Below are 22,325 nucleotides of genomic sequence, written 5' to 3'. Positions count from 1 at the left end.
ACTCTAGGTGACTCAATGACGATGATGATGCTGGTAAGACCCTTACTGCAGAAAGAGCTTCTTCGCTTCGTTACTGCTGCTGCTGCTGTAGCAACTCCAGAGCACATGAAAGTCCAATTATTTGAAGTGATTACAACCGTCGGACTGGAATGACTTTTGATTTATTAAATACCGGATATTGGAGCGTTTGTTGGGGTAGGGTCGATGACGCACGATGAACTACATACTGCTGTTCTAATCGGATTAGTTCGCAGGGAATCCGGAACAGTTGGCTCCACTTCAACCCCTCCCAGCTGACAGTTTGATTGAGAGTTATGTTTTCTCTCTTTTGCTGCTATGTCTAATCCCTTTTGGTCTACGATGGATTTCCATGGCAATGTGCCGAGATCAGCTCTTTTATTTAATTGAGTAGTAGTCTGTTGACAGGGATTTAAATGGCTGATGCTTGTCAGGAGGGAATTTCCGGTGAAACGCCAAGTGGATAAATTACCAGCAAAATACGACACTCGCACAATCAATTAAACGATTCAAAGTGTGCTTAATCTTTCGATTTAAATGGCATACAACCACAAATTCCCACTAAAGCACCGGCCACTTTATGAAAACCGAACAAGGACCCTCAGAGGACACAACATGAGTGGAACAGAGCGTCGCACAGTGGTCCCATATATCAAAAATCGTAAAATAAGTTGTCTTTTTTTCACCCTCATACTTTTTGTTCTTCTTCCTTGGCATTACGTTCCAGTGGTACAGAGCCTGCTTCTCAGCTTAGTGTTCTTATGAGCATCTCACTGAGAGCTTTCTTTGCCAAAGTTGCCATTTTCACATTCGTATATCGTGTGGCAGGTACGATGATACATTATGCCCATTTTCCTTTACGAAAATATCCTGAAACGACTAGAAATCGAACCCAGACACCTTCAGCATGGCTTTGCTTTGTAACCGCGGACTCTAACCACTCGGCTAAAGAAGGCCCCGTTTTAGTATGGTTCTCTAACTTGATGTCGAGATACGGAATATCGAGTAAGAAAGAGTTGACTGTAATTCCTTACAGTATGTGTTGCTTTTTGTTGCACGCTTTAATTTCAATTTTATTATAATATTATTTTGAAATTCTTTACTTCAAATGAAAAAATCCTAACAAGAACCGTTAATATAATATCATTGCCAATAACTTCGAGAGTGTTTTTTATAGTTGAAGCATAATTGATTTGACAATTTTCAATGGCGTTTTGTATAAGATTTTTAATGACCTCTACGTGGAACAAACGGAACCACTGTGACATCCCCAGAATCGTATCCATCCATCATGTGCGACACATTCCAGTGTGAATTAATTAATGCGGTTATCTCTTTAATTGAATATTTGAGCACAGCAAAAATGGCTCATTGATCATTTTGTGCGCGTCCTGGGACGTATGTACACGTTCCAGGAACAATGTTGGGGTATGAAATGAAAGATGGATGACCTCCACAGAGATAAGCGCAGTCCGCCCCATCGGGATGATGCCCTTCTTCTTCTTCTTTTCTGGCGTTACGTCCCCACTGGAACAGAGCCTGCTTCTCAGCTTAGTGTTCTTATGAGCACTTCCACAGTTATTAACTGAGAGCTTACTATGCCAATGACCATTTTTGCATGCGTATATCGTGTGGCAGGTACGAAGATACTCTATGCCCTGGGAAGTCGAGAAAATTTCCAACCCGAAAAGATCCTAGACCGGTGGGATTCGAACCCACGACCCTCAGCTTGGTCTTGCTGAATAGCTGCGCGTTTACCGCTACGGCTATCTGGGCCCCCTGGGATGATGCCCTAGCTGCCTGTTTTTCTCCGTTACGAGGTGTGGTGAGAAAATATTCATTATCTCAAATTACGTTCGATAATACAGCGGCTGATGAACCGTGATAGCAGCAACGACGGCTCGTATCATGAGTGTCAAAAAATTGGAGCATTTTTTTATTCGAGGGCTATTGGTCGTTTATAATCGTTTGGACGTGTTCAGAATAGCCCATGCATGGGATGATAAAAATACTAACCATTTAAAGTAAGGAGGGGCAAAAGTTCGACCTTAGTGGAATAATCAATATTACCAGAAAAACTATCAAAGTTGACAGGAAAACAAAACCACATAGTGAACCCTAATGAGCAATTCCACAGTTATTAACCGAGAGCTTACTATGCCAATGACCATTTTTGCTTGCGTATATCGTATGGCAGGTACAATGATACTTGATGCCCTTGGAAGTCGAGAAAATTTCCAACCCGAAAAGTTCCTCGACCGGTGGGATTCGAACCCACGACCCTCAGCTTGGTCTTGCTGAATAGCTGCGCGTTTACCGCTGAGGGATTCCACGGAGGCATGCAAGTCGATTCTGATCGACCATTTCAAAAATATCTGAAACTTTGCACTGTTTTTCAGTTCCATCTAAATCGTCATTTTCCGATATCAAATCTTCAAGTTGAGTCACGACTAACTTTTCAAAAGGGTGTATGTGAAAATGGTTCAAAAATATTCAAAAAGCTGCACAGCAAAAACGGTTCGTTCGATTGTTAGACAACTAAAGAAACAAAGTTAGACAACTAAATAAAGATTCCAAAAAAAATACACACAGTAAATTTTTTTTTTTTTTGCATTAAAAAACATCATTTTTGTCACAAAAACTCAAATATCTCAAAACCCTATCGGAATAGCAACGTAATTTTTTGAGGGAAAACGGTCCATTATATTAGCTATCTACCATAAAAATTTAGTGATGGTAAGCCAATAAACAAAAAAGTTATGACATTTCAAATATTTCACAAATTTGACACTTTTTTTTTTCATTGTTAATTTTTTTTAGGACCGCAGTTTGTTGCTGAATTTTTTGTTAAGGGCACCACATGAGGTTAACAAGTTGTTTTCATGATATTTTATTTAATTATTCATAACTATTATAGCATCTATTAGAAAGTTAGACGCGATCCAGTGTTGTGATCTAAAGTCTTGATAGTGTCATATTTTTTATTGTACGTAACTGAAAAAAAGTTCTCTCAATAGTGTTGAAACCTTTTGATAAAAGAAACCTATAAGAAATCTAATATTGAAGACAAAAGCTACAAAAAAAGTTTTCTATACAGGTATATGACTAGTTTACCTGCAAAAAGTTTACCTCGTAGAGAACAAGGTGGGTCTATACCCAGGTGATCTAGTATACGTAAAGCAGGTCGGTTTTCTCGGCGCTGGTTTTCTCCACAAAGTTAAAATCTGATTACACCTGGGTATAGACCCGCCTTGGTAGAGAATAGACTTTGTTAATCATATTTGGGAGAAAGCGAGTAACTTCAACAACATCAAAAACATGATAGGTACATACCATGAACATACTCACGAAAAAGTTAAAAATATACTACCACTATGGTTATAAAAGATTTAATTGTAAAATTTGCAAACGACACCAAACTAGTCAGTAAAAACTTAAAAGTGATTTTGTTTATTAAAATCTAACGAGCAACATGAGTAGTCGCTTTCTCAACTGTTGCAGGCCGTTTGCAGAAAAAAAGTGTTCGAAAGAGCTACGAAATCTCACCGAAAGCACCATAGATAAACTGAAAGCGGCTGGTTATGCTCCAACGTCTACATTGAATACAAATTTACGCATTTGTACGTCCTGCCGTTTAAACGTTGACAAACGGGCAATCTGTACATCATCGGTGGATCAGGTTGCAGGAAGTTCGAAAACAACAACATCTGAGGAATTACTAGATGCACCGACAACAACTGAGGAGTTACCAGAAGTACCAAGTGCAGATAGTCTTGCCACGGTACCATCAGCGACATCTGTTTCAACAAATCAATCAGAAGATGAGTGCATCCAGAAGGTCAACATCGAACGCTTCAACGAAGGGATAGCTGGAATAAAAGTGACTCCGATTAAATGGACGAAGATGGGTTACGTCAATTATCCCGTGAAAAAAATACCGTGAAATCAACGAAGCTGTACGAAGAAACTTCTTCAAATTAGGACCTGAGGATGTGGAAAATACAGACTACGATGAGGTAATTATGAATATGAAGGAAAGGTTCTCGAATCTAGCCACGACAAGGAAAGAAAAATTATTGATTTTGTCGATGCTGCCAAGCTCGTGGTCTATTCAAGACGCCATTGATAAGTTCAAAACCAATAGAAATACAGCAAAAGAGGCAAAACAATTCAAAAATAACTGTCTTGCAACCAAAAATGCTAGGTCGAGTACTTCATTAACAGATGAGACAAAAGAAAAAATAATTCAATACTTTGAAGACGATGAAGTAAGTAGAACTATGCCTGGCCAAAAAGATTATGAATCTGTAAAAAAAGATGGAAAGCGTCAAGCAATCCAAAAACGATTAATGATGACTACTTTGAAAGAAGCGTATACACGCTTCAAGGAAATTAACGAAAATATTAAGGTAGGTTTTTCCTCATTTGCAAGCCTTCGTCCAAGGCAATGCAAGCTTCTATCCAATTCAGGAACACATAATGTTTGTGTGTGCACAACACACGAAAATATTAACCTAATCTTACATAGTTTGAAAAGAATCAATTTATCAAACGGTATTAAAATGTTAACTGGTAGTTTTTTGTGTGAAAATACAACATCAAATTGCTATCTACGATCTTGTTCGGATTGTCCAGATTCTTCATCATTGGAAAATACTTTATTCGCTGAGTTTGAAGAAAATTATATTGATCAGTTATCATTTGAGCAATGGGTGACCACGGATAGGTGTGACCTAGAAACTATTGATGAGTTTATGTCATTTTTTTGCTTGAAATTAGAAAGTTTAATTCCTCACGACTTTATTAAAACAGAGCAATCCCGCTTTTTAAAAAATACGAAAAATACATTACAAGATGGTGAATTTTTAGTCATTTGTGATTTTTCTGAAAACTATAGCTTTGTATTACAAGATGAAGTGCAGTCCCATCACTGGAACGTACAACAAGCTACAATTCATCCATTCGTTATTTATTTCAATGGAAGTACGCAAATTGAACATTTTAGTTTTATTGTAATTTCCGAAGATTTAAGACACGACTCAGTATCTGTAAATTTGTTCATTGCCAAAATGATTAACTTTTTACGCGTTGATAAGGATAAAGAAATCAGAAAGATATATTTCATGTCTGATGGAGCAGCATCGCAGTACAACAACAGTAAGAATTTTTCGAGCCTATGTCAATTTAAATCAAAGTACGGAATTGATGCAGAATGGCATTTCTTTGCTACGTCACATGGCAAAGGTCCTTGTGATGCTATTGGAGGAACCATGAAGCGCATGGCCACAAGAGCAAGTTTAGCCAAAGAACGTGAGCATCCAATTAAAACTGCAAAAGAAATATTTGATTGGGCGAATCGCAGAAAAGAAGAAGATTTAACAAAATTATCATTTTGTTTTACTACTACTGAAGAGTACGAATTAACGGCATCAGAGCTCAGCGAAAACGATCCAAGGAACCCAAAAATTTCATTCCATTGTCAGAAAATAAAATTAAAGCAAAACTATACTCGAACTGTACTGATAATGATGCAAAAGTGTTCGATATTGTAAAAAAATTGAATAACAATAAATAAATAAATAAGTACTAATAAAATGTTTTCATGATCTCATAACGCATACCCAAATCCAAAACTTTTAAAGTTTATATATAACATTTAGAAACTCATCGATCATACTCTAAAAAAATATCCTGGTAAAAAAAAAATATTTTCGTGTAATCTGGTAATTCATTTTAATTTATACATATATACATATACATATAATATGTATACATATACATTATATTTATACATATAATATACATAATACTAATGAATACATGAAAACGACTTGTTTAATTCACGCAAGGCCCTTAACAATAAAATCAGCAACAATTGCGGTTCCCGTAATAATTTACACCGAAAAAAAAAATTTTTTTTCTACTAAATGTGAAAATTGTGACATGTTTGAAATGTCATAACTTTTTTGTTTATTGGTTTACCATCACCAAATTTTTATGGTAGATAGCTAATATAATGGACCATTTTCCCTCAAAAAATTACGTTGGTATTCCGATAGGGTTTTGAAATACAGTTAACTCTCCCTTACTCGATATTCCGTATCTCGATATCGAGTTAGAGAACCATAGCAGAAGTTGGTTTTCATGGCTAACTCGATGGTCCCTTGGATCGTAGTTGCATTGGTTTTGTGTTCTGTAACTCGATACCTCCCTAACTCGATGGTCCCTTCAATATCGAGTAAGGGAGGGTTAACTGTATTTGAGTTTTTGTGTCAAAAATTATGTTTTTTAATGCAAAAAAAAAATTTTTTTTACTGTGTGTGTTTTTTTTGAATCTTTATTTAGTTGTCTAACTTTGTTTCTTTAGTTGTCTAACAATCGAACGAACCGTTTTTGCTGTGCAGCTTTTTGAATATTTTTGAACCATTTTCACATACACCCTTTTGAAAAGTTAGTCGTCAACTTGAAGATTTGATATCGGAAAATGACGATTTAGATGGAACTGGAAAACTGTGCAAAGTTTCAGTTCAATAGAAAAAAATGAATTAAAAAATTAACCAAATTTTGGTGCTGTTGCTTGGAATCACTCCGCTACGACTATCTGGGCCCCTCAACATGTTGGCTAAAATTGAGCTGAACAAAGTTGTGTCAATTTTTTTCAGTTTTCAGTTATAACAGTTTCAAAATAGATAGTCATCAAAAAACTTTTGTCTCACCGGTGAAGCAAGAGTTCGAATATAGTATGGGGTAAAATATCGCTGGAAGAAACACAAAGTATCGATACTGTTGCATTAAGAACGCATTCTACTCACCGTAAAATGATGTTTGCATAAAAATAAGTAATTAATTTGGATCAGAAATTTGCCCAGAACAGTATTAACTGTAAAAATATCAGTTATTCGCAAAACTAAGTGAAAACGTAAAATGCTGGTGACGTTTTTCAAACGATCAGGAATATTTTGCTAAATTTAAAGATTAAGTGCGGATTTCTGGCAATGCGCAAATTTTTCCACAGTATAATATATGGCTCGAAATTGTGCCCCGCTAGTTCCAAATTTGGCTCAACTATGAGCCAATAATGGATTGTAAATACTTATGCAAAACACTTCAAAGCACTATAGGCCGACCTACGTCCTTACAGAAAATATCGAATAATGTTTAGTTATTTTTTTTTAAATGCAATGGAAGTTTGATCATTAGACTGATGCCAATTTGAAAGTTTCTGCTCCTTTATGCTTAAACGATGTCAATTATGATAAAAATCATGCTCCCAAAATTTGAAGTGATTTGGAATAAATTTGGTTGTGAACACGCCATTTGTAGTTTATATGGAAATTACTATGGAAAAGGCAAACCTTTTGTGTTCAGTCCTCTAACTCTCGTGTGAATTCTTCTCGGTGGTAGGTCATTTGGCATAAAGTTGTTTGGCATAAAGTCGTTTGGCATAAAGGTCATTTGACATAAAGTCGTTTTGCATAATAGTCGTTTGGCATAATGGTCGTTTGGCATAAAAGTCGTTTGGCATTATGAGTCTGAAACCAAACATTTCTTAAGATGACATTCGTTTTCACGTTTCTATTGATTCTTTCTGATGACACCAGGCTTGTTTTGGAGTCAAATGATACAAAATGACACTTGATTCAGCAATCATATGCTCTTGAATAAACTTAAGTATATAAGAAAAGTTATTGCCAATAGTATTTTATTATTTATCCAGAAATTACCATTCTTCTTTTGAGTTTCGTTATTGGAATAGATTTTTTGCACTGAAGATTTTGATATATATCCTCTGTTGAATGGCATCCTTATGGGGGAAGTCATCATGGCAGCTGGTTGGTTTCCACTGTCCGCTGTGCTGACGTAACCATCGCTTTCACTGTCCTGACCTTCTGTACCTGTGTTCTCCGCGCCATTCAGGTGTTCATCGTAGTGCGGCTTCCACCTTTCGATCACCTCGCGTCCGTCCGTCAAGATGCTCCCATCCTTATCCCGGCACATCTCAGCTCACGGCACGAACCCTTTGCGGAATGTGTAGAGCTTCTGATAGAACTTCCGCGTTTCTTGAGAACGGTACAGTAACTCCATCTCTTGGCATTCCACCTCTTCCAAGCAGCGCTTTTTGTCCCGGAATTAGTGGGTTTGCTGTTTCCGCATTCTTCTCCTCCGACAATGCTTTCGGCAGCGTCGTTAATGGCTGCTTTGACTGTCCTCCAGCAGTCCTCAAGAGGGGCCCTGTCTAGCTCGCCCTCATCCGGCAACACTGCCTCAAGATGCTGCGCTTACGCATTGGGGACATGCGGTTGTTTCAGACGCTCGAGATTGTACCGGGACGGGCGTCGGTACCGTACTTTATTGATGACGGATAGTTTTGGGGGCAGTTTCACCGTCATCAAGTAGTGGTCAGAGTCAATGTAAGCGCCACGATAGGTTCTGAAATCGGTTATGTCGGAGAAGATTTGCGATTCTGTCTGCTGAGGTGATCTCCAGGTGTACCGATACAGGAGGCTGTGCTGGAAATAGGTGCTACGAATGGCCATATTCTTGGAGGCGGCAAAATCTATCAGTCGTAGGCCGATTTCGTTCGTCAACCGGTGGGCGCTGAGCTTTCCAATCGTCGGTCTGAACTCCTCCTCCTGGCCAACCTGAGCGTTCAAATCTCCTATGATGATCTTGACGTCGTGGTTAGGGCAGCGGTCGCACACGCGTTCGAGCTGTACGTAAAATGCGTCCCTCTTACTGGCCTTGTTGTTTACAAATTTCATGAAAGAGTGAAAGGAAGAGGCACATTTTCGTGCAGAACCCCATAGGTGATGTTATTCCAGTATAATCTGAATGACAGCCGCAGTTACAACATTCCAGCAATCGGCATTGCAACACATAGCACATCGAGTGGCATGCACCTCAATTATTATGTTGTTCTTGAACATCGCATTCGACGGAGCGCCTAAGGTGCATTGAGAAATATGGCAAGAAAAACGAGGAACACCAACATAGGTCTCAAAATGTACAGTGCACGGGTTAGCCTACAAGGAATGTGGCTATTGCATTTAGGGCTTGAAAATATACACAGGAACTCTGGATTCACTACGACCTAAAAAGTCTAACAAAATCTTACCCCGAAAATAAGTTGACCAGCTGAATTGAACCTTCTTCAGCACGGTCTTTCTGAAAATATGCGCGTTTTCGTCACGTTTATTTTGTGGTTTAGTGACAACTTGCTCTTTTTTATCTACATAGCCTTTTATTCTTCCGAATTTTTTGTCCATTCGACCTTTTATCCATTCGACCTTTTGTCATAGATTCATTCAAATTGGCTATCATTGAGCTCTATATGTTATAAACCATGTTATCAAGTATCCCCTAAAAATATGTTCTCAATAATCAATTAGCCTCTGCTTTGCATGTAATATCAATAGAAAATAGAGAAATTTTCATTACACGTATAACTATCAACGATTTTTATGCGGTGGACATCTCGTCCTATTGTGCTGAAATATACGCTGTCTTAAAAGCTCTAAAACTAATACTTTTTATGAGTTTTTTTTTAACTGGTACAGTGCTGATGAAAATAAGAGAAACTAACATCGTGAGGCTAGATTTGTGGGTTCGATAAGATTTTTAAGCAAATAGAGAACAATTCGCTTGAGGTGTGAATAGTGAAATAGAAGACAGAAGAAAAGTGTGTAAAAAGCTTGTAATTTCAGTCTTAAAACATGTTTGCGTTACAATATGGAATAATCTGCTACTATAAGCTTTTTGAAAAGTGTTGGTGACTTTATTTTAACTTTATATCATTGTTGACAATATGTACAAGTAATGCTGCTTACTTAATACTATGGATGATATTTAGGATTTTGCCCTCTAAAAGACTTACACTTAAATAATTTTGTCACACCAAAATATTCTCCCACCATGTTTGCCATATATTGAATGGTGTCGTAGCTAACAAAACCAACAAGTAACGCACATGTAACGCATTATGTTGGATTGTACATTGAATGCAAGGTGCGTGCTTCTATGAAAGTGCCATATAAACTGACGTGTGAGTACCGTAAAGCGGGGTAACTTTGATAGTTTTTTCGAAGAAAACTTCAATATTTATGCATGCTGTTTCAAAGAATTACAATTTATATTTTTAAAACAAGTACTGACATCCTAGCTATCGATTGCACTTGATAGATTGCCAAAAGATTTATTCTGAATGGATATATAATTTTTCATATAATCAAAAGTCGGTTTTCTGTTTTGGGGTGACTTTGATAATGGAGTATAAATCGAACAAGATTGAATGAATTACGAAACATTTATAGGGCATTGCATACCTCTAGGCGTTTAACGCTATATGGAAATTTCTGACTTAGATTACAAAAATGGTCCCAGTTTGTAAAAATAGTTTTCGCTAAGAGATTTGAGACCGTATTCATGTTCTACTATAACTAGGCTATCATAGGTAATTGACGAACTCATTATGACTTTATCAAATAGTGGTCGTAGAACAGATTGTTTGTAAGCGTTGCAAAAATGCTAAAATCTTGTAAATTTTTAATATTTGCATAAAAATCCTCAAATGCACTTGCTTCCATCGAAAATAGCTTTGACATGAAGTGTCATATTAATACTCTCAACTTTTGCATTCTTAACCAATTGACAGAAACTTCGTTATTTCGTTTAGTATGTTGGGCGTCTCGCACTATCAAAGTTACCCCGTTTTACGGTATTTATTTTTCCACGTTGAAAATGTGCACGAGAATCTATTCCTTAAATAAACGAACTATAATTATAATTGATAATTTTAATACACTAAAAAAAGAAAAAAAAGGAAACACAAATGTAAACAAACCGACCTCATGATCGTAAATCTTCTCATCTACTAGCTACTCCAGCAGCTCTTCGAACATTTACTTCGCTCATTATCTATAAAAGTAACAATATTGCCTTACAATGAAGACTTGCTGCTTCCAACGGTTATGGCCAAAAGTCAGTCTCATCTGCAAAAGCGAAATATAGTGATAAATAATATGTGTTAAGCTGCGAAAGAAATGGATCTAATGAGATTTTCACCGGTGGTTCTAAAACGAGGACCAACTAAGCGCAAATATTGATTTTCGAATCCATAATTAATTCCAGCAGTCAAATACAATTCCAAACCTCAAATTTCCAATAGGTACAACAATTTATTATACAACTGCTATACAAGAATCAAACCAAATAACGAAACCAACAGATCACCAGTAAACGTTACTGTGGTAGTGCACACCGTCAGCTCACATCATCCCAAAGTGGGCCTGTGCGCCACTGCAGCTCCCGCACTAGTTATCAGTGGCTTCATGCTTCCGTTCACAATATCCCAAGCCATTTGGCTGAAATCTCCGCCCGGACTAGTAATTCTACGAAGCATAAAATATATGGTTTTATCTCACACTCCGTTTTCCCCTATTCTCATCTCCTTCCAGGTTTCCACCCCGACCGGAGTAATTTCACATTTCGTAAATCTGCAAGTGGTCGTTCCCGAAGCATTCATACTCGGTTCCGGCGAGCTGCACGTGGATATGGGATCAACAATCAATTTAGTTTGCATAATTGAGAAGGTAAGTTGCTATTTTGGCCTCCGAGCCAGCCACCCAGCCACTCGAGTGCGCTTGTACCTATGCGAAACGCTTCCCGTTCACATGATAAAGGTAAGAGTGTCCCGAAAAAAAATCATAAAAGTCTGGAAAGTTATGGCGCTTATGCGTATATTGATTTCTTAATTATAGGTTCTTGTAAAACAAATGATTAGTATTCAGACAGACCGGACAAGATGATATTCTGGTGTTGTAATGATGCGTTAGTAAGATATTACATAAAAATCTTGAAACGAAATTACCAACAATATTTTGAAATGCTGGCTTGGCTTTAGAGCTGTGTTTTATGATCAAAGTAGAGAACTATACTTCATTTTTATGGTAAAATATGATTTGAAATCCCCAATTTGCTTGCTATCCACTCTTATGAACTATTCTTAAACAAAAAAAGTTACGCATAACCATTAGACAAATCAAAATTATTTTACCAAGGAAAATATTTCAAACTAAGAATAGCTTTTAAGAAACTCATAATCAAATATATAATAAAGCTAAGGTTCAGCAACATGATTTTTGTAACATTGCTATTATCTGGATTACCCTAGATAAAGGTACTTAGCCGTGTGTTGTGGCGGCTGGCAATGAAATCATGGATTCTGCCGGGTCAGGAAGCACCACCAGTCTCAGCACAGGAGCACGGGTTTATATTTTTCTGGTTTATCCTCCGGAATAACTGGCACTTTCCGTTATGAACCATCATAAAGCTGTATGTGTGGAAGCTACGTGCTCCGTGATAAGCAGGAAGCACTGTAAGTCCGGATATAAGCCTTTCGGAAGAACAACGGTGCGGCTATTGCACGAGAGGTACCAAGCGCTGATCTTCGAGCCCTTTCCCAGGTTCAGTAGCATCCAGGGGGAAGGAGAGGATTAAATTTTAATACCCACGTCAGATTAAACAAGATGATAAATTGTAACACAAATTTCTTTCTTTGAAGTTTAATTGTGCATAAGTAACGAGAGAAAAATATTGCATGCGATCTACTATCAAATCATCTCCCTTAGTTATCAACACTACAATATTTGTTTGCTATAATTGGTCCGAAGGGGAGTCATTAAATTCAGTGCTGTGAGAAAAAAATTCAATATCCAGACATGTAAATAGGAGTCTGGCCTACAAGTGGGAAAGGTGATCCCACATCTCGCACCCTATTAGACTTAGGGTTTCGAGTTATTAAATCATAAACGTCTATTTCAAATTCAAAACGTTCCACTACAGCAGATATGCAAACATACCTACAATATGCATTCATTTGTCAAGTGTTATTTCGTTTTAGCTGTTTTGCCCGCTTTTACACCAAATCGACAAGAAAACTACTAAATTTTGATTCATAACTTTTGATTCAATTTCATTTTTTCAACTAATATTCATGAACGAGGAAATTCGAGTAAAATCTGTTATTGTCATCGATTGACTCCATTACCAGTTAAAATTCTTCCCAGCTCCTGCACAGATACAGTAAATTAATATCGGACGACGTGATTCTAGGTATCAGGTATCAGAAGGCCGGCTCCAAAGGCACGTTCCCCACCAGTTGGGAGATTTGTGCCATCGCCATATTTGAGCCTATTTCATCATCTACCCGATGGGAGAGGAAAGGGAAGGGAAAGATGGGAGGAAATAGGAGTGGGGTCCCTTGAAGAGGGAAGATCGCATAAGCGAAATGAGAGCATGTAGCTCCATACCACAATGGGTTCGAACAGCGCCCTAAAAAGGGCACTGCAAAACGCATGAGCGTAAAGAGAGCCTATAGTTCATTACCACAGCGGGTTAAGAATAACAGAATGTCCTGAAGATTCAGGCTTCTGTATTCAGTTTCACTTAATAAGTGTTTACCAAGTAATTGGAATCGCATTTGCGCAAAAACTGGACAGTTACATATCAGGTGATACGAAGTTCCATAATCGGAGTCACAACTATCACACACAAATGAGTCAGCACGCTGAATATTTGCCATGTGATAGTTGAGTCGGCAGTGGCCTGTCAACGCTCTGACCAAGAGACTGCAATTCTGCTTTGACAGATTTGTTAAATACTTCGCCACCTTTGGAGATGGCTCAGTAATATACAATTTTGTTTGACGACACGACTCCAAACTATTCCAATATTGCTTGTGCTGAGTTGCCGCCCAAGAGTTTATCTGAAGCTTCACCCAGCACTTCGAAATTGGAATAGCCGGCTCAGGGCCAATGAAGTCATGCGATGCTCCATCTAGAGCTAGCTCATCATCCAATTCATTTCCAGCGATGGAAGAATGGCCAGGTACCCATACAAGGTTGACAGAGTTGACTGAATTCAGTTCCTCAATTTGAGTTCGACATGCGATAACAAGCTTCGACCTTGAGTTGGCCGAAGCGAGAGCTTTTATAGCAGCCTGACTATCTGAACAGAAGTATATGACTTTACCCATTACGCGCTGTTGAAGTGCTGATTGCACTCCACACATAAGAGCAAATATTTCCGCCTGAAAAACGGTGCAGTTTCTACAAGTGAGTAAAACTGATTCAGCCTTAGCTCACGAGAATATACTCCTGCACCAGCTCTACCTTCAAGAAGGGAGCCATCAGTGTAACATACTATATTGTTTGATATACTTCTTTCCAAATAGCCAGACGTCCACTCTTCCCGTGAAGGGAATTGTGTGGTAAATGTCCTGTAAGGAAAGTTACAAGCAATTGTGAGATCACTTGGAGCAAGGACAATTTTGTCCCAATTCACCAAAAGTGAAAACAACGAAGTGTGTATAGATCTACGATTCACTGGATTTTTCTCCAGTAGATCCATTACCCATAAACGATAAGAGCAAGAAAGTGCTTCTTGTTTAAGATATATGTGTAGTGGCGCAACGTTGAAAAGGGCCTCGAGCGCTGCTGTGGGAGTTGTAGAGAACGCACCAGACATCGCCATCAAGCACATCCTTTGGAGATGGCCCAATTTTGATTGGATTGTTCTCACTTCGCCCTTTTGCCACCACACAAGACATCCATATGCCAATATTGGTCGAACAACTGTTGTGTAAATCCATTTGATATATTTGGGTTTGGCCATACAAGCTTTTTTGACTCTGAAATCAATGTGAGCTGTCCATAAAAGTTTGGAATCTAGAATGACTCCGACATACTTTACTTGATCAGTCACATTAATCTCAGTGCCAAAAAGACGTAAAGGTCGAATTCCATCGCGGTTTCGTCTTTCCGTAAAAAGAACAATAGATGTTTTATTCGGGTTAACCGAAAGGCCATATTGGCGACACCAACTCTCGACTACCTGAAGAGCACTTTGCATCAGGTCGAATAAGGTGCTTATGCACATACCAACTATCAGAGCCAGATAGTCGTCGGCAAATCCATAAGTTGGAAAACCGCAATTATTGAGTTGCCTCAATAGCGTATCTGCTACGAGATTCCACAAAAGTGGTGACAAGACTCCCCCTTGGGGGCATCCGCAAACACTCAATTTTCGAATCGCTGCTTGACGCAATGTCGAGAAGAGATGTCGGTTTTTGAGCATTTGATGAATCCAATTGGTAATCATTGTAGGTAGCCCATGGTTTCGTGCGGCTTCCAATTGTTACCATTCTGGTACGTTTACCCTATAACATCAATCCTGAGCTAGAGAAACAGTAGGAGAGAAAATATGTGTGTTGCCATACTAGAATTCGCAATGAATACGATATAGGATACATATGTATAACAGTTATAAATTTCAAATATATAGGTAAGCCACTCCCAGTAAGTCAACCGCCAAATCAAACACTAGGTAATTATTATTAGTACACCCCACATATTCAACACTTTACATGACAACACTAACAGCGGGATGACATAAGGATTAGGTGGGCGTTGGAATTGAGAAAAGGATATGGGAAAAGGGTTTGTGGTACAGTGGGGGCTCGGAGAAGAGGATGAAGATCTGGGGAGGTCAGCTAATATGTTCAGCGCACAAGATCGTTTTTTTTCATCTTGAACTTTCAAAGTGATCACCTCGTAAAGAGACAAGTTAGGTCAAGTGCCAATAAGCCAAGTGAGAATTAGTGAATATTGTGCAAGAAAAGTTGAGTCAGGACCCATTAATTCCCGGCTAGAAGATCTACAAACCAAAGCCACCAAGTAGATCGGCATAGCCGCCGGTTAGCCAATAGGCATAGCCGCCCAACCCGCCATCTTGGTCTGGAGACCACGCGACAGCATCATCCCACGCCGAACCGCCCACCAATCCGTATCGCCCCGAAGATCCCGTCATAGCTGGCCAGCATACACTACACCTCACACACGACACACGAAACGAAGGTAATAAATCTGTATAAAAGTTAACAGTGTCATTGTGTTACTTTGTTCCCTGATCAGTGAAAAAGTGAAGAGCCGGCCCTGGGAAAAGAGGTGGTTGTTACCCGCCCCAGACGACTTCCGTGGCCGTGACCAGAAGTCAGGGGTACCCCGGTGATAAGGCCCATCTGGCCGAGTCACCCTAGATACTAAATTGTTTTATAACAATTGGCGCCCAACTTAAAGAAAGCTTACTGATCAGAACTCAAAGTGGGAGTGGATTTAAGTAGATTGGAGTAGGCTTTAGTTTTATGCAAATTGATTACGTAAATGTGCTCGGATTGGAGAAAGGGGAAGCGAATTAGAATTGTGTAGTGCGAAACACATTCTCTGCAGAAGATATTGCGAGATCTGTGCTTTTACTAGTGCGCGTACGTCGATAAGAGCGAATACATTTAACGAAAGCAGTGCTAAATAGGAGCGCGCGAACAAATTTTAGGTTATTTTTCAATTTTTTTTCTTGATCAATGGGTCTTGACTCGTGAAATATCATTTAACTGCAAGAGGATTCGAACAGTATCTCTTTTTCAGAGCACACGATTTTTATTGGTATTGTGATTGTGAGAGAAATATCATGGATTTGCAGGCGGAATACAGACAGATGAACGTGTCTCATCTCGCAGAAGATGAAGTCGAACACGAGCTCTTAATTAGGAATATGTTGTTCCATTTCGATGATCATGATAGTGTTAAACGTAGGAAGCTTAAGGATAGGATGAAGGAAGAGAGGAATGTTGGAATAAACCCCACTGCTTTTGCCAGAACTTGGAGGTCTGCAAAAGAAGAGATCGAAACCATCAAATCTCACGTCAAAGTTATCGGTGGGATAATTGAGAACCCAAGAACCGATGCTAGGCAGAAAGAGAAAATGAGAACCCGTTTCGTACATTACTGCGTGAGAATAGGTCAGTTAGCGAGAGCCACGGATGCTCGTCGATATTCAGCAGAGATTACCGAAATCGAAAACCAAATGGATCAGATCATAGCTACTCACCTATCGAAGCCTTTGAACCCACAGAGTAACCCAACTAAACCCAAACCAATAAGAGAGAAAATTACACAGGCTTTAGATGAGGTACGCACCGAGATCGCAACCTTAAATGATACGGTTGCGACTCTCGACAGCGGTGATGAGGGGGATGAAATAGATGAGGCAGTTGGAGGAACAAACTCTAGCTTAGTTGAGCAGAAAAGGAAAGAGATGGAAGCATCAAAGAAAAGAACCGAGGAAATTTTGGAAAAGCTAAATGAATATGAACAAGGAAAGGAAATCAATGTGGCTCAATTGTTGCCAGCTTTCAGAAATTTTGTCATTCAGACATCTGAACAGCAGAAATCAATGCGTGAGCAGGAGATCAGAATTGCCGAGGAAAGAAAGAAGGAAATGGAATCACAAATGAAGAGAAAACAAAATTTGGAAAAATTATTAACAGATTTGAATGAAAGTTTGAGAGTACAGCCTATGAATGTTGCTTCTGCAACTACAGATAAAAACGATAGTCAGAGATCAGATGATTCTGACGATTCGCGACAAATTACGCATTCTCAATCGAAATTGTCGAAAACGAGGACTGAAACTAGAAGCTCACCGAAAAATACGGTTAACTCGACTGATAGTTCCGGCGAGGAAATTGAACAAGCTGGGAAACGAGAATTGAAACGAAATTATGTAGGAAAAGAAAAACGGAAAAATCAAAGGAAAACTGAAATAAGAAACAAGAAGAAGAAAAATGCTAGATCCGATTCATCTGAGGAAACTCTCTCGCTAGATTCGTCAGAGAGCTCAGAGAGCTCAGATTTTTCACGTTCGAGTGCGGATAGTTCATCCGACTCGACAGAAGAAGAGAGGAAAAGGAGGAAAAGGCATCAGAAGAAAAAGAAGCATAGAAAGAGTAGGAATACCATGAAGAGAATTCCTGTAGCGGAATGGAAAATCAGGTATGACGGTAAAGATGATGGAAGGAAAATAGCGGAATTTTTGAAAGAGGTTAAAATGCGTTGCCGGTCGGAAGATATTTCGGATCGTGAACTATTTCGTTCTGCCATACATTTATTTTCGAGTCGTGCCAAGGATTGGTACATAGACGGGGTTGAGAATGGTGATTTCCGAAATTGGTCGGAACTCAAGAAGGAGTTGAAGAGAGAATTTCTTCCTCCTGACATTGATTTTCAGTTAGAAGTTCAGGCAACTAACCGCCGCCAGCTTCGAGGGGAAAAGTTTTCAGACTTTTTCCACGAGATTCAAAAAATTTTCCATTCGATGACTAAACAGTTATCTGAAAAGAGAAAGTTCAAAATTATCTGGCGCAATATGCGTCACGATTATAAGAACGCCTTAACAGGAGCTGGAATTAAAAGTTTGAGTAAATTGCGAAGGTATGGTAGAAAAGTTGATGAAAACTTTAGTTTTCTACAAAAGCAGCCAGAGGCTATGAATCGACAGCGTAGTAGCCAAGTAAATGAAATTACCTCAAATCCAACTAAAAGTAAAACTGGCAGCTCTGGTAATAACACACGAGTTTTTACCAACAGCCGAAACCAGCCAAAGCAGAAAGATTCAGGGGAGGGGAAAAGGGATCAAAAGGAAATCGATAGGAAGGAACAGGGTATGAGAGAGGAGAGAAGCACACCATCTGTGGAGAAGCCCACAACGGATAAGACTTTAGCGGTGCCCACTAGATATCAGAGGCCACCGATAGGTACCTGTTATAATTGCCGCAATCATGGACATCACTATTCTGAATGTTCCGAGAAAAGAGGTATGTTTTGTCGGGTGTGTGGATTTCCGGATGTTTTCACAAGCGCCTGTCCGGCTTGCCCAAAAAACCCGGAGGGATCAGCTTGAGGAGGCAAGCTGATGGGAACATCGAAATTCCTCCCAATCCCAATCTGATTGGTTCTCAACTGAGTTCCTGTGGCTTCGAGCCACTCTCCACATCTGATTACGACTCTCAGCCTTGTATCGAAGAAATTTTTGTACATATTCAGGGGGATGGTAGACCCTTTGCTAAGGTTAACGTTCTGGGTGTTGAAGTTCTAGGATTGCTAGACAGTGGTGCCCAGCGATCGGTGCTGGGAATCGGATCAGATAAACTAATCAAGTCTTTAAAATTGAAAATACATCCAACCCCCACTTCAGTTAAAACAGCAGAAGGGAAAAATGTACCGGTTAGAGGTCTCGTATATTTACCGATGACTTTTCGTAACCAAACCCGAATCATACCCACACTAGTCGCTCCAGAACTACGACGAAGACTCATTTTGGGCTTCGAGGATTTCTGGAGAATGTTTAATATACGACCCACTCTACAGACAGGGGACGGGTTCGTTAGAATTGACGAGTTTGAGAGTGTTGAAATGAATCCCTTTGGAGAACCAGTATCGGATCTCACCGATGAGCAGAGTGCCCAACTTGAGAACGTTAAACAACTTTTCAAGGCAGCAATCGATGGTGAGACCCTTGGTGTCACTCCGTTGATCTCACATAAAATTGAGATAAAAGAGGAATTCCAACAATCTCCGCCAATTCGGATTAACCCCTACCCCACCTCTCCAGAGATGCAGAGGAAAATTAATCACGAAATTGACAATCTTTTAACTCAGAAAGTTATTGAAAAGAGTCACAGTGACTGGTCTCTCAGCACTGTTCCTGTTGTGAAACCTTCAGGGGACGTGAGATTATGTTTAGACGCTCGGCGCCTCAATGAGCGTACTCGAAGGGACGCCTATCCTCTCCCCCACCAAGACCGTATACTGAGTCGACTAGGGGCGAGCAAGTATATGACCACGATTGATTTAACTAAAGCGTTTCTACAAATCCCACTCGACGTTGACTCAAGAAAGTATACGGCCTTTTCTGTGGTGGGTAGAGGACTGTTTCAGTTCACCAGATTGCCTTTTGGCCTCGTCAACAGCCCAGCTAGTTTGTCTCGGTTAATGGACGAGGTGTTAGGCTATGGTGAACTGGAACCGAATGTGTTCGTTTACCTCGACGATATCGTCGTGGTAAGCGACACATTCGAGGCCCACCTTCAGAGTCTCCGCGAAGTGGCAAAGCGACTCAAATCCGCAAACTTGTCTATCAATCTACACAAATCGAAGTTTTGCGTAACTGAGTTACCCTATCTTGGTTATTTATTAACTTCTGAGGGTATTCGTCCAAATCCCGAGAGAGTGGATGCCATTCTAAACTACGAGCGACCCAGCTCAATTCGTGCCCTGCGCCGCTTTTTGGGCATGGCAAATTATTACAGGCGCTTCATTGCCACCTTCAGCGAAATTAGTGCTCCTCTCTCAAATCTGCTCAGGAAGAAACCGAAAGGAATAGTGTGGAACGAGGAAGCCGAAACAGCTTTCGTTCGCCTTAAGGAGAGCCTGATATCGGCCCCGATATTGAGCAATCCAAACTTTGAGTTACCCTTTCAGATACAAACGGATGCCAGCGATAATGCTATAGCCGCCGTGTTAACACAAGTGCACGATGACGGCGAGAAGATTATCGCATATTTTTCACAAAAATTGACCCCCGCACAGCAGTCTTATGCTGCAACCGAAAAAGAAGGATTAGCGGTTATTTCAGCTATCGCTAAGTTTCGCCCCTACATTGAAGGGATGCATTTTGTGGTAATGACCGATGCTTCAGCCCTTACGCACATCATGAATGGAAAGTGGAAAACTTCGTCTCGTTTAAGCAGATGAAGCATTGACCTCCAGGGATACGATTTTGAGATCCGACATCGGCGAGGTAGGGACAATATTATCCCGGATGCGCTCTCTCGAGCTGTTGAAGAGCTCGAGGCATCAGAAGATGATTGGTATCAGGATCTGTTAACCAAAGTTGAGAAATCTCCGGAGGCGAATTTGGACTACCGTGTGGAGGCGGGAAAATTGTACAAGTTTGTACCGACAAAGACAGAAGTCTTTGATTATCGGTACGAATGGAAGTTATGTGTGCCAGAAGGTCTTCGAAAAGAGGTCTTTCAGAGGGAGCATGATAACGCGTTCCACATAGGCTACGATAAATTGCTGGATAAGGTGCGACAGCGGTATTTCTGGCCCAATATGGCCGCTTCTATAAAGAAATACGTTCAGAGCTGCCACCAGTGTAAAGAGGTCAAGCCAACAAACGTTTCTCAGCACCCAGAAATGGGCAAACAACGTTTGACGACTAAACCGTTTCAAATACTTTCCATGGATTTTATCCAATCGTTGCCACGCAGTAAATCAGGTAACACACACCTCCTCGTTCTAATGGACCTGTTTTCCAAGTGGACGATGTTGTTTCCCGTTAAGAAAATTGCCTCCGATATTGTAATCCGTCTGGTAGAACAGCACTGGTTTAGAAGGTACTCTGTGCCAGAGATATTAATTACTGACAATGCCAGCTGCTTCCTCAGCAAGGAATTCAAAGCCTTTCTCGATCGATATCACGTTCAACACTGGGCTAATGCACGCCACCACAGTCAGGCGAACCCAGTCGAGAGGCTAAATCGCAGTATTACCTCGTGTATTCGTACGTATGTGAAGACGAATCAGCGTTTGTGGGATACTCGGATCTCAGAGATCGAGTATACCATCAATAACACACGTCACTCGTCGACGGGGTTCACTCCATACCGTGTGCTCTACGGTCACGAGATTGTGGCAGATGGTGATGAACACAGGCTCGACGTGGATACAAAGGAGATCACTGAGGGGGACAGAATTGAGCAGAAGCTCAATATTGATAAGGTCATATTCGATACGGTGCAGAAAAATCTCACAAGAGCTCACGAGAAGAGTGCTCATAATTATAATTTGCGTTTCAAGAAGCCTGCACCTGTCTACCTAGTCGGCCAGAAGGTTTTCCGTCGAAATTTTTCCCAATCCTCAGCAGCCGATGCCTACAACGCTAAATTGGGACCTACATACATTCCCTGTACGATTGTAGCCCGCCGTGGCACAAGCTCGTACGAGCTCATAGACAGTTCGGGCAAAAATATTGGAATCTTCTCTGCGGCCGATCTCCGACCAGGAGGTCCGGAGAATGGCAGTTCCTAAATTTATAATCAATTAAATTGAAAATTCCATTAATTTAGATTCCCAAGATGGAAATCGCTGGGATAGTTTTAAGGTGCACCATACATTTCAGCAATTCAGAGCAATAAATGAGATTCTAGTAGAGAACTGAGAGTGAGATAAAGTTCAAGATCAGATCATTTGGTATTCGATTGTATGGTAGGATTTCATAACAATAATTTCCAGATTTATATAGTTCCTCTTCAGTCATTTGATTAGTTTGATGATCACGCTCACTGATATCGTAGTTTGCACAATAGGAGGATCACCGGTCAATGTCGTCAAAAATGTCAAATGCCACCA

The 22,325-nt window shown here is 39.9% G+C and overlaps 1 protein-coding gene across 2 annotated transcripts in view; it reads left to right on the top strand.

Moving 5' to 3' along the window:
• Positions 1–22,325, top strand: part of LOC5564718 (zwei Ig domain protein zig-8) — a 1,087,201-nt gene that overhangs the window by 892,708 nt on the left and 172,168 nt on the right. For both annotated transcript variants that reach the window (XM_021841332.1, XM_021841330.1), the window contains exon 6: positions 11,472–11,606. In XM_021841332.1, the coding sequence (XP_021697024.1) occupies positions 11,472–11,606 (135 nt within the window). The remainder of the gene's footprint in view (positions 1–11,471; positions 11,607–22,325) is intronic.

The sequence above is a fragment of the Aedes aegypti genome, chromosome 2 (assembly GCF_002204515.2).
Source record: "Aedes aegypti strain LVP_AGWG chromosome 2, AaegL5.0 Primary Assembly, whole genome shotgun sequence".
Classification (NCBI taxonomy): domain Eukaryota; kingdom Metazoa; phylum Arthropoda; class Insecta; order Diptera; family Culicidae; genus Aedes; species Aedes aegypti.
Note: the sequence above shows the minus strand (reverse complement) of the source record. Positions and strands in the feature narration are given on the sequence as shown.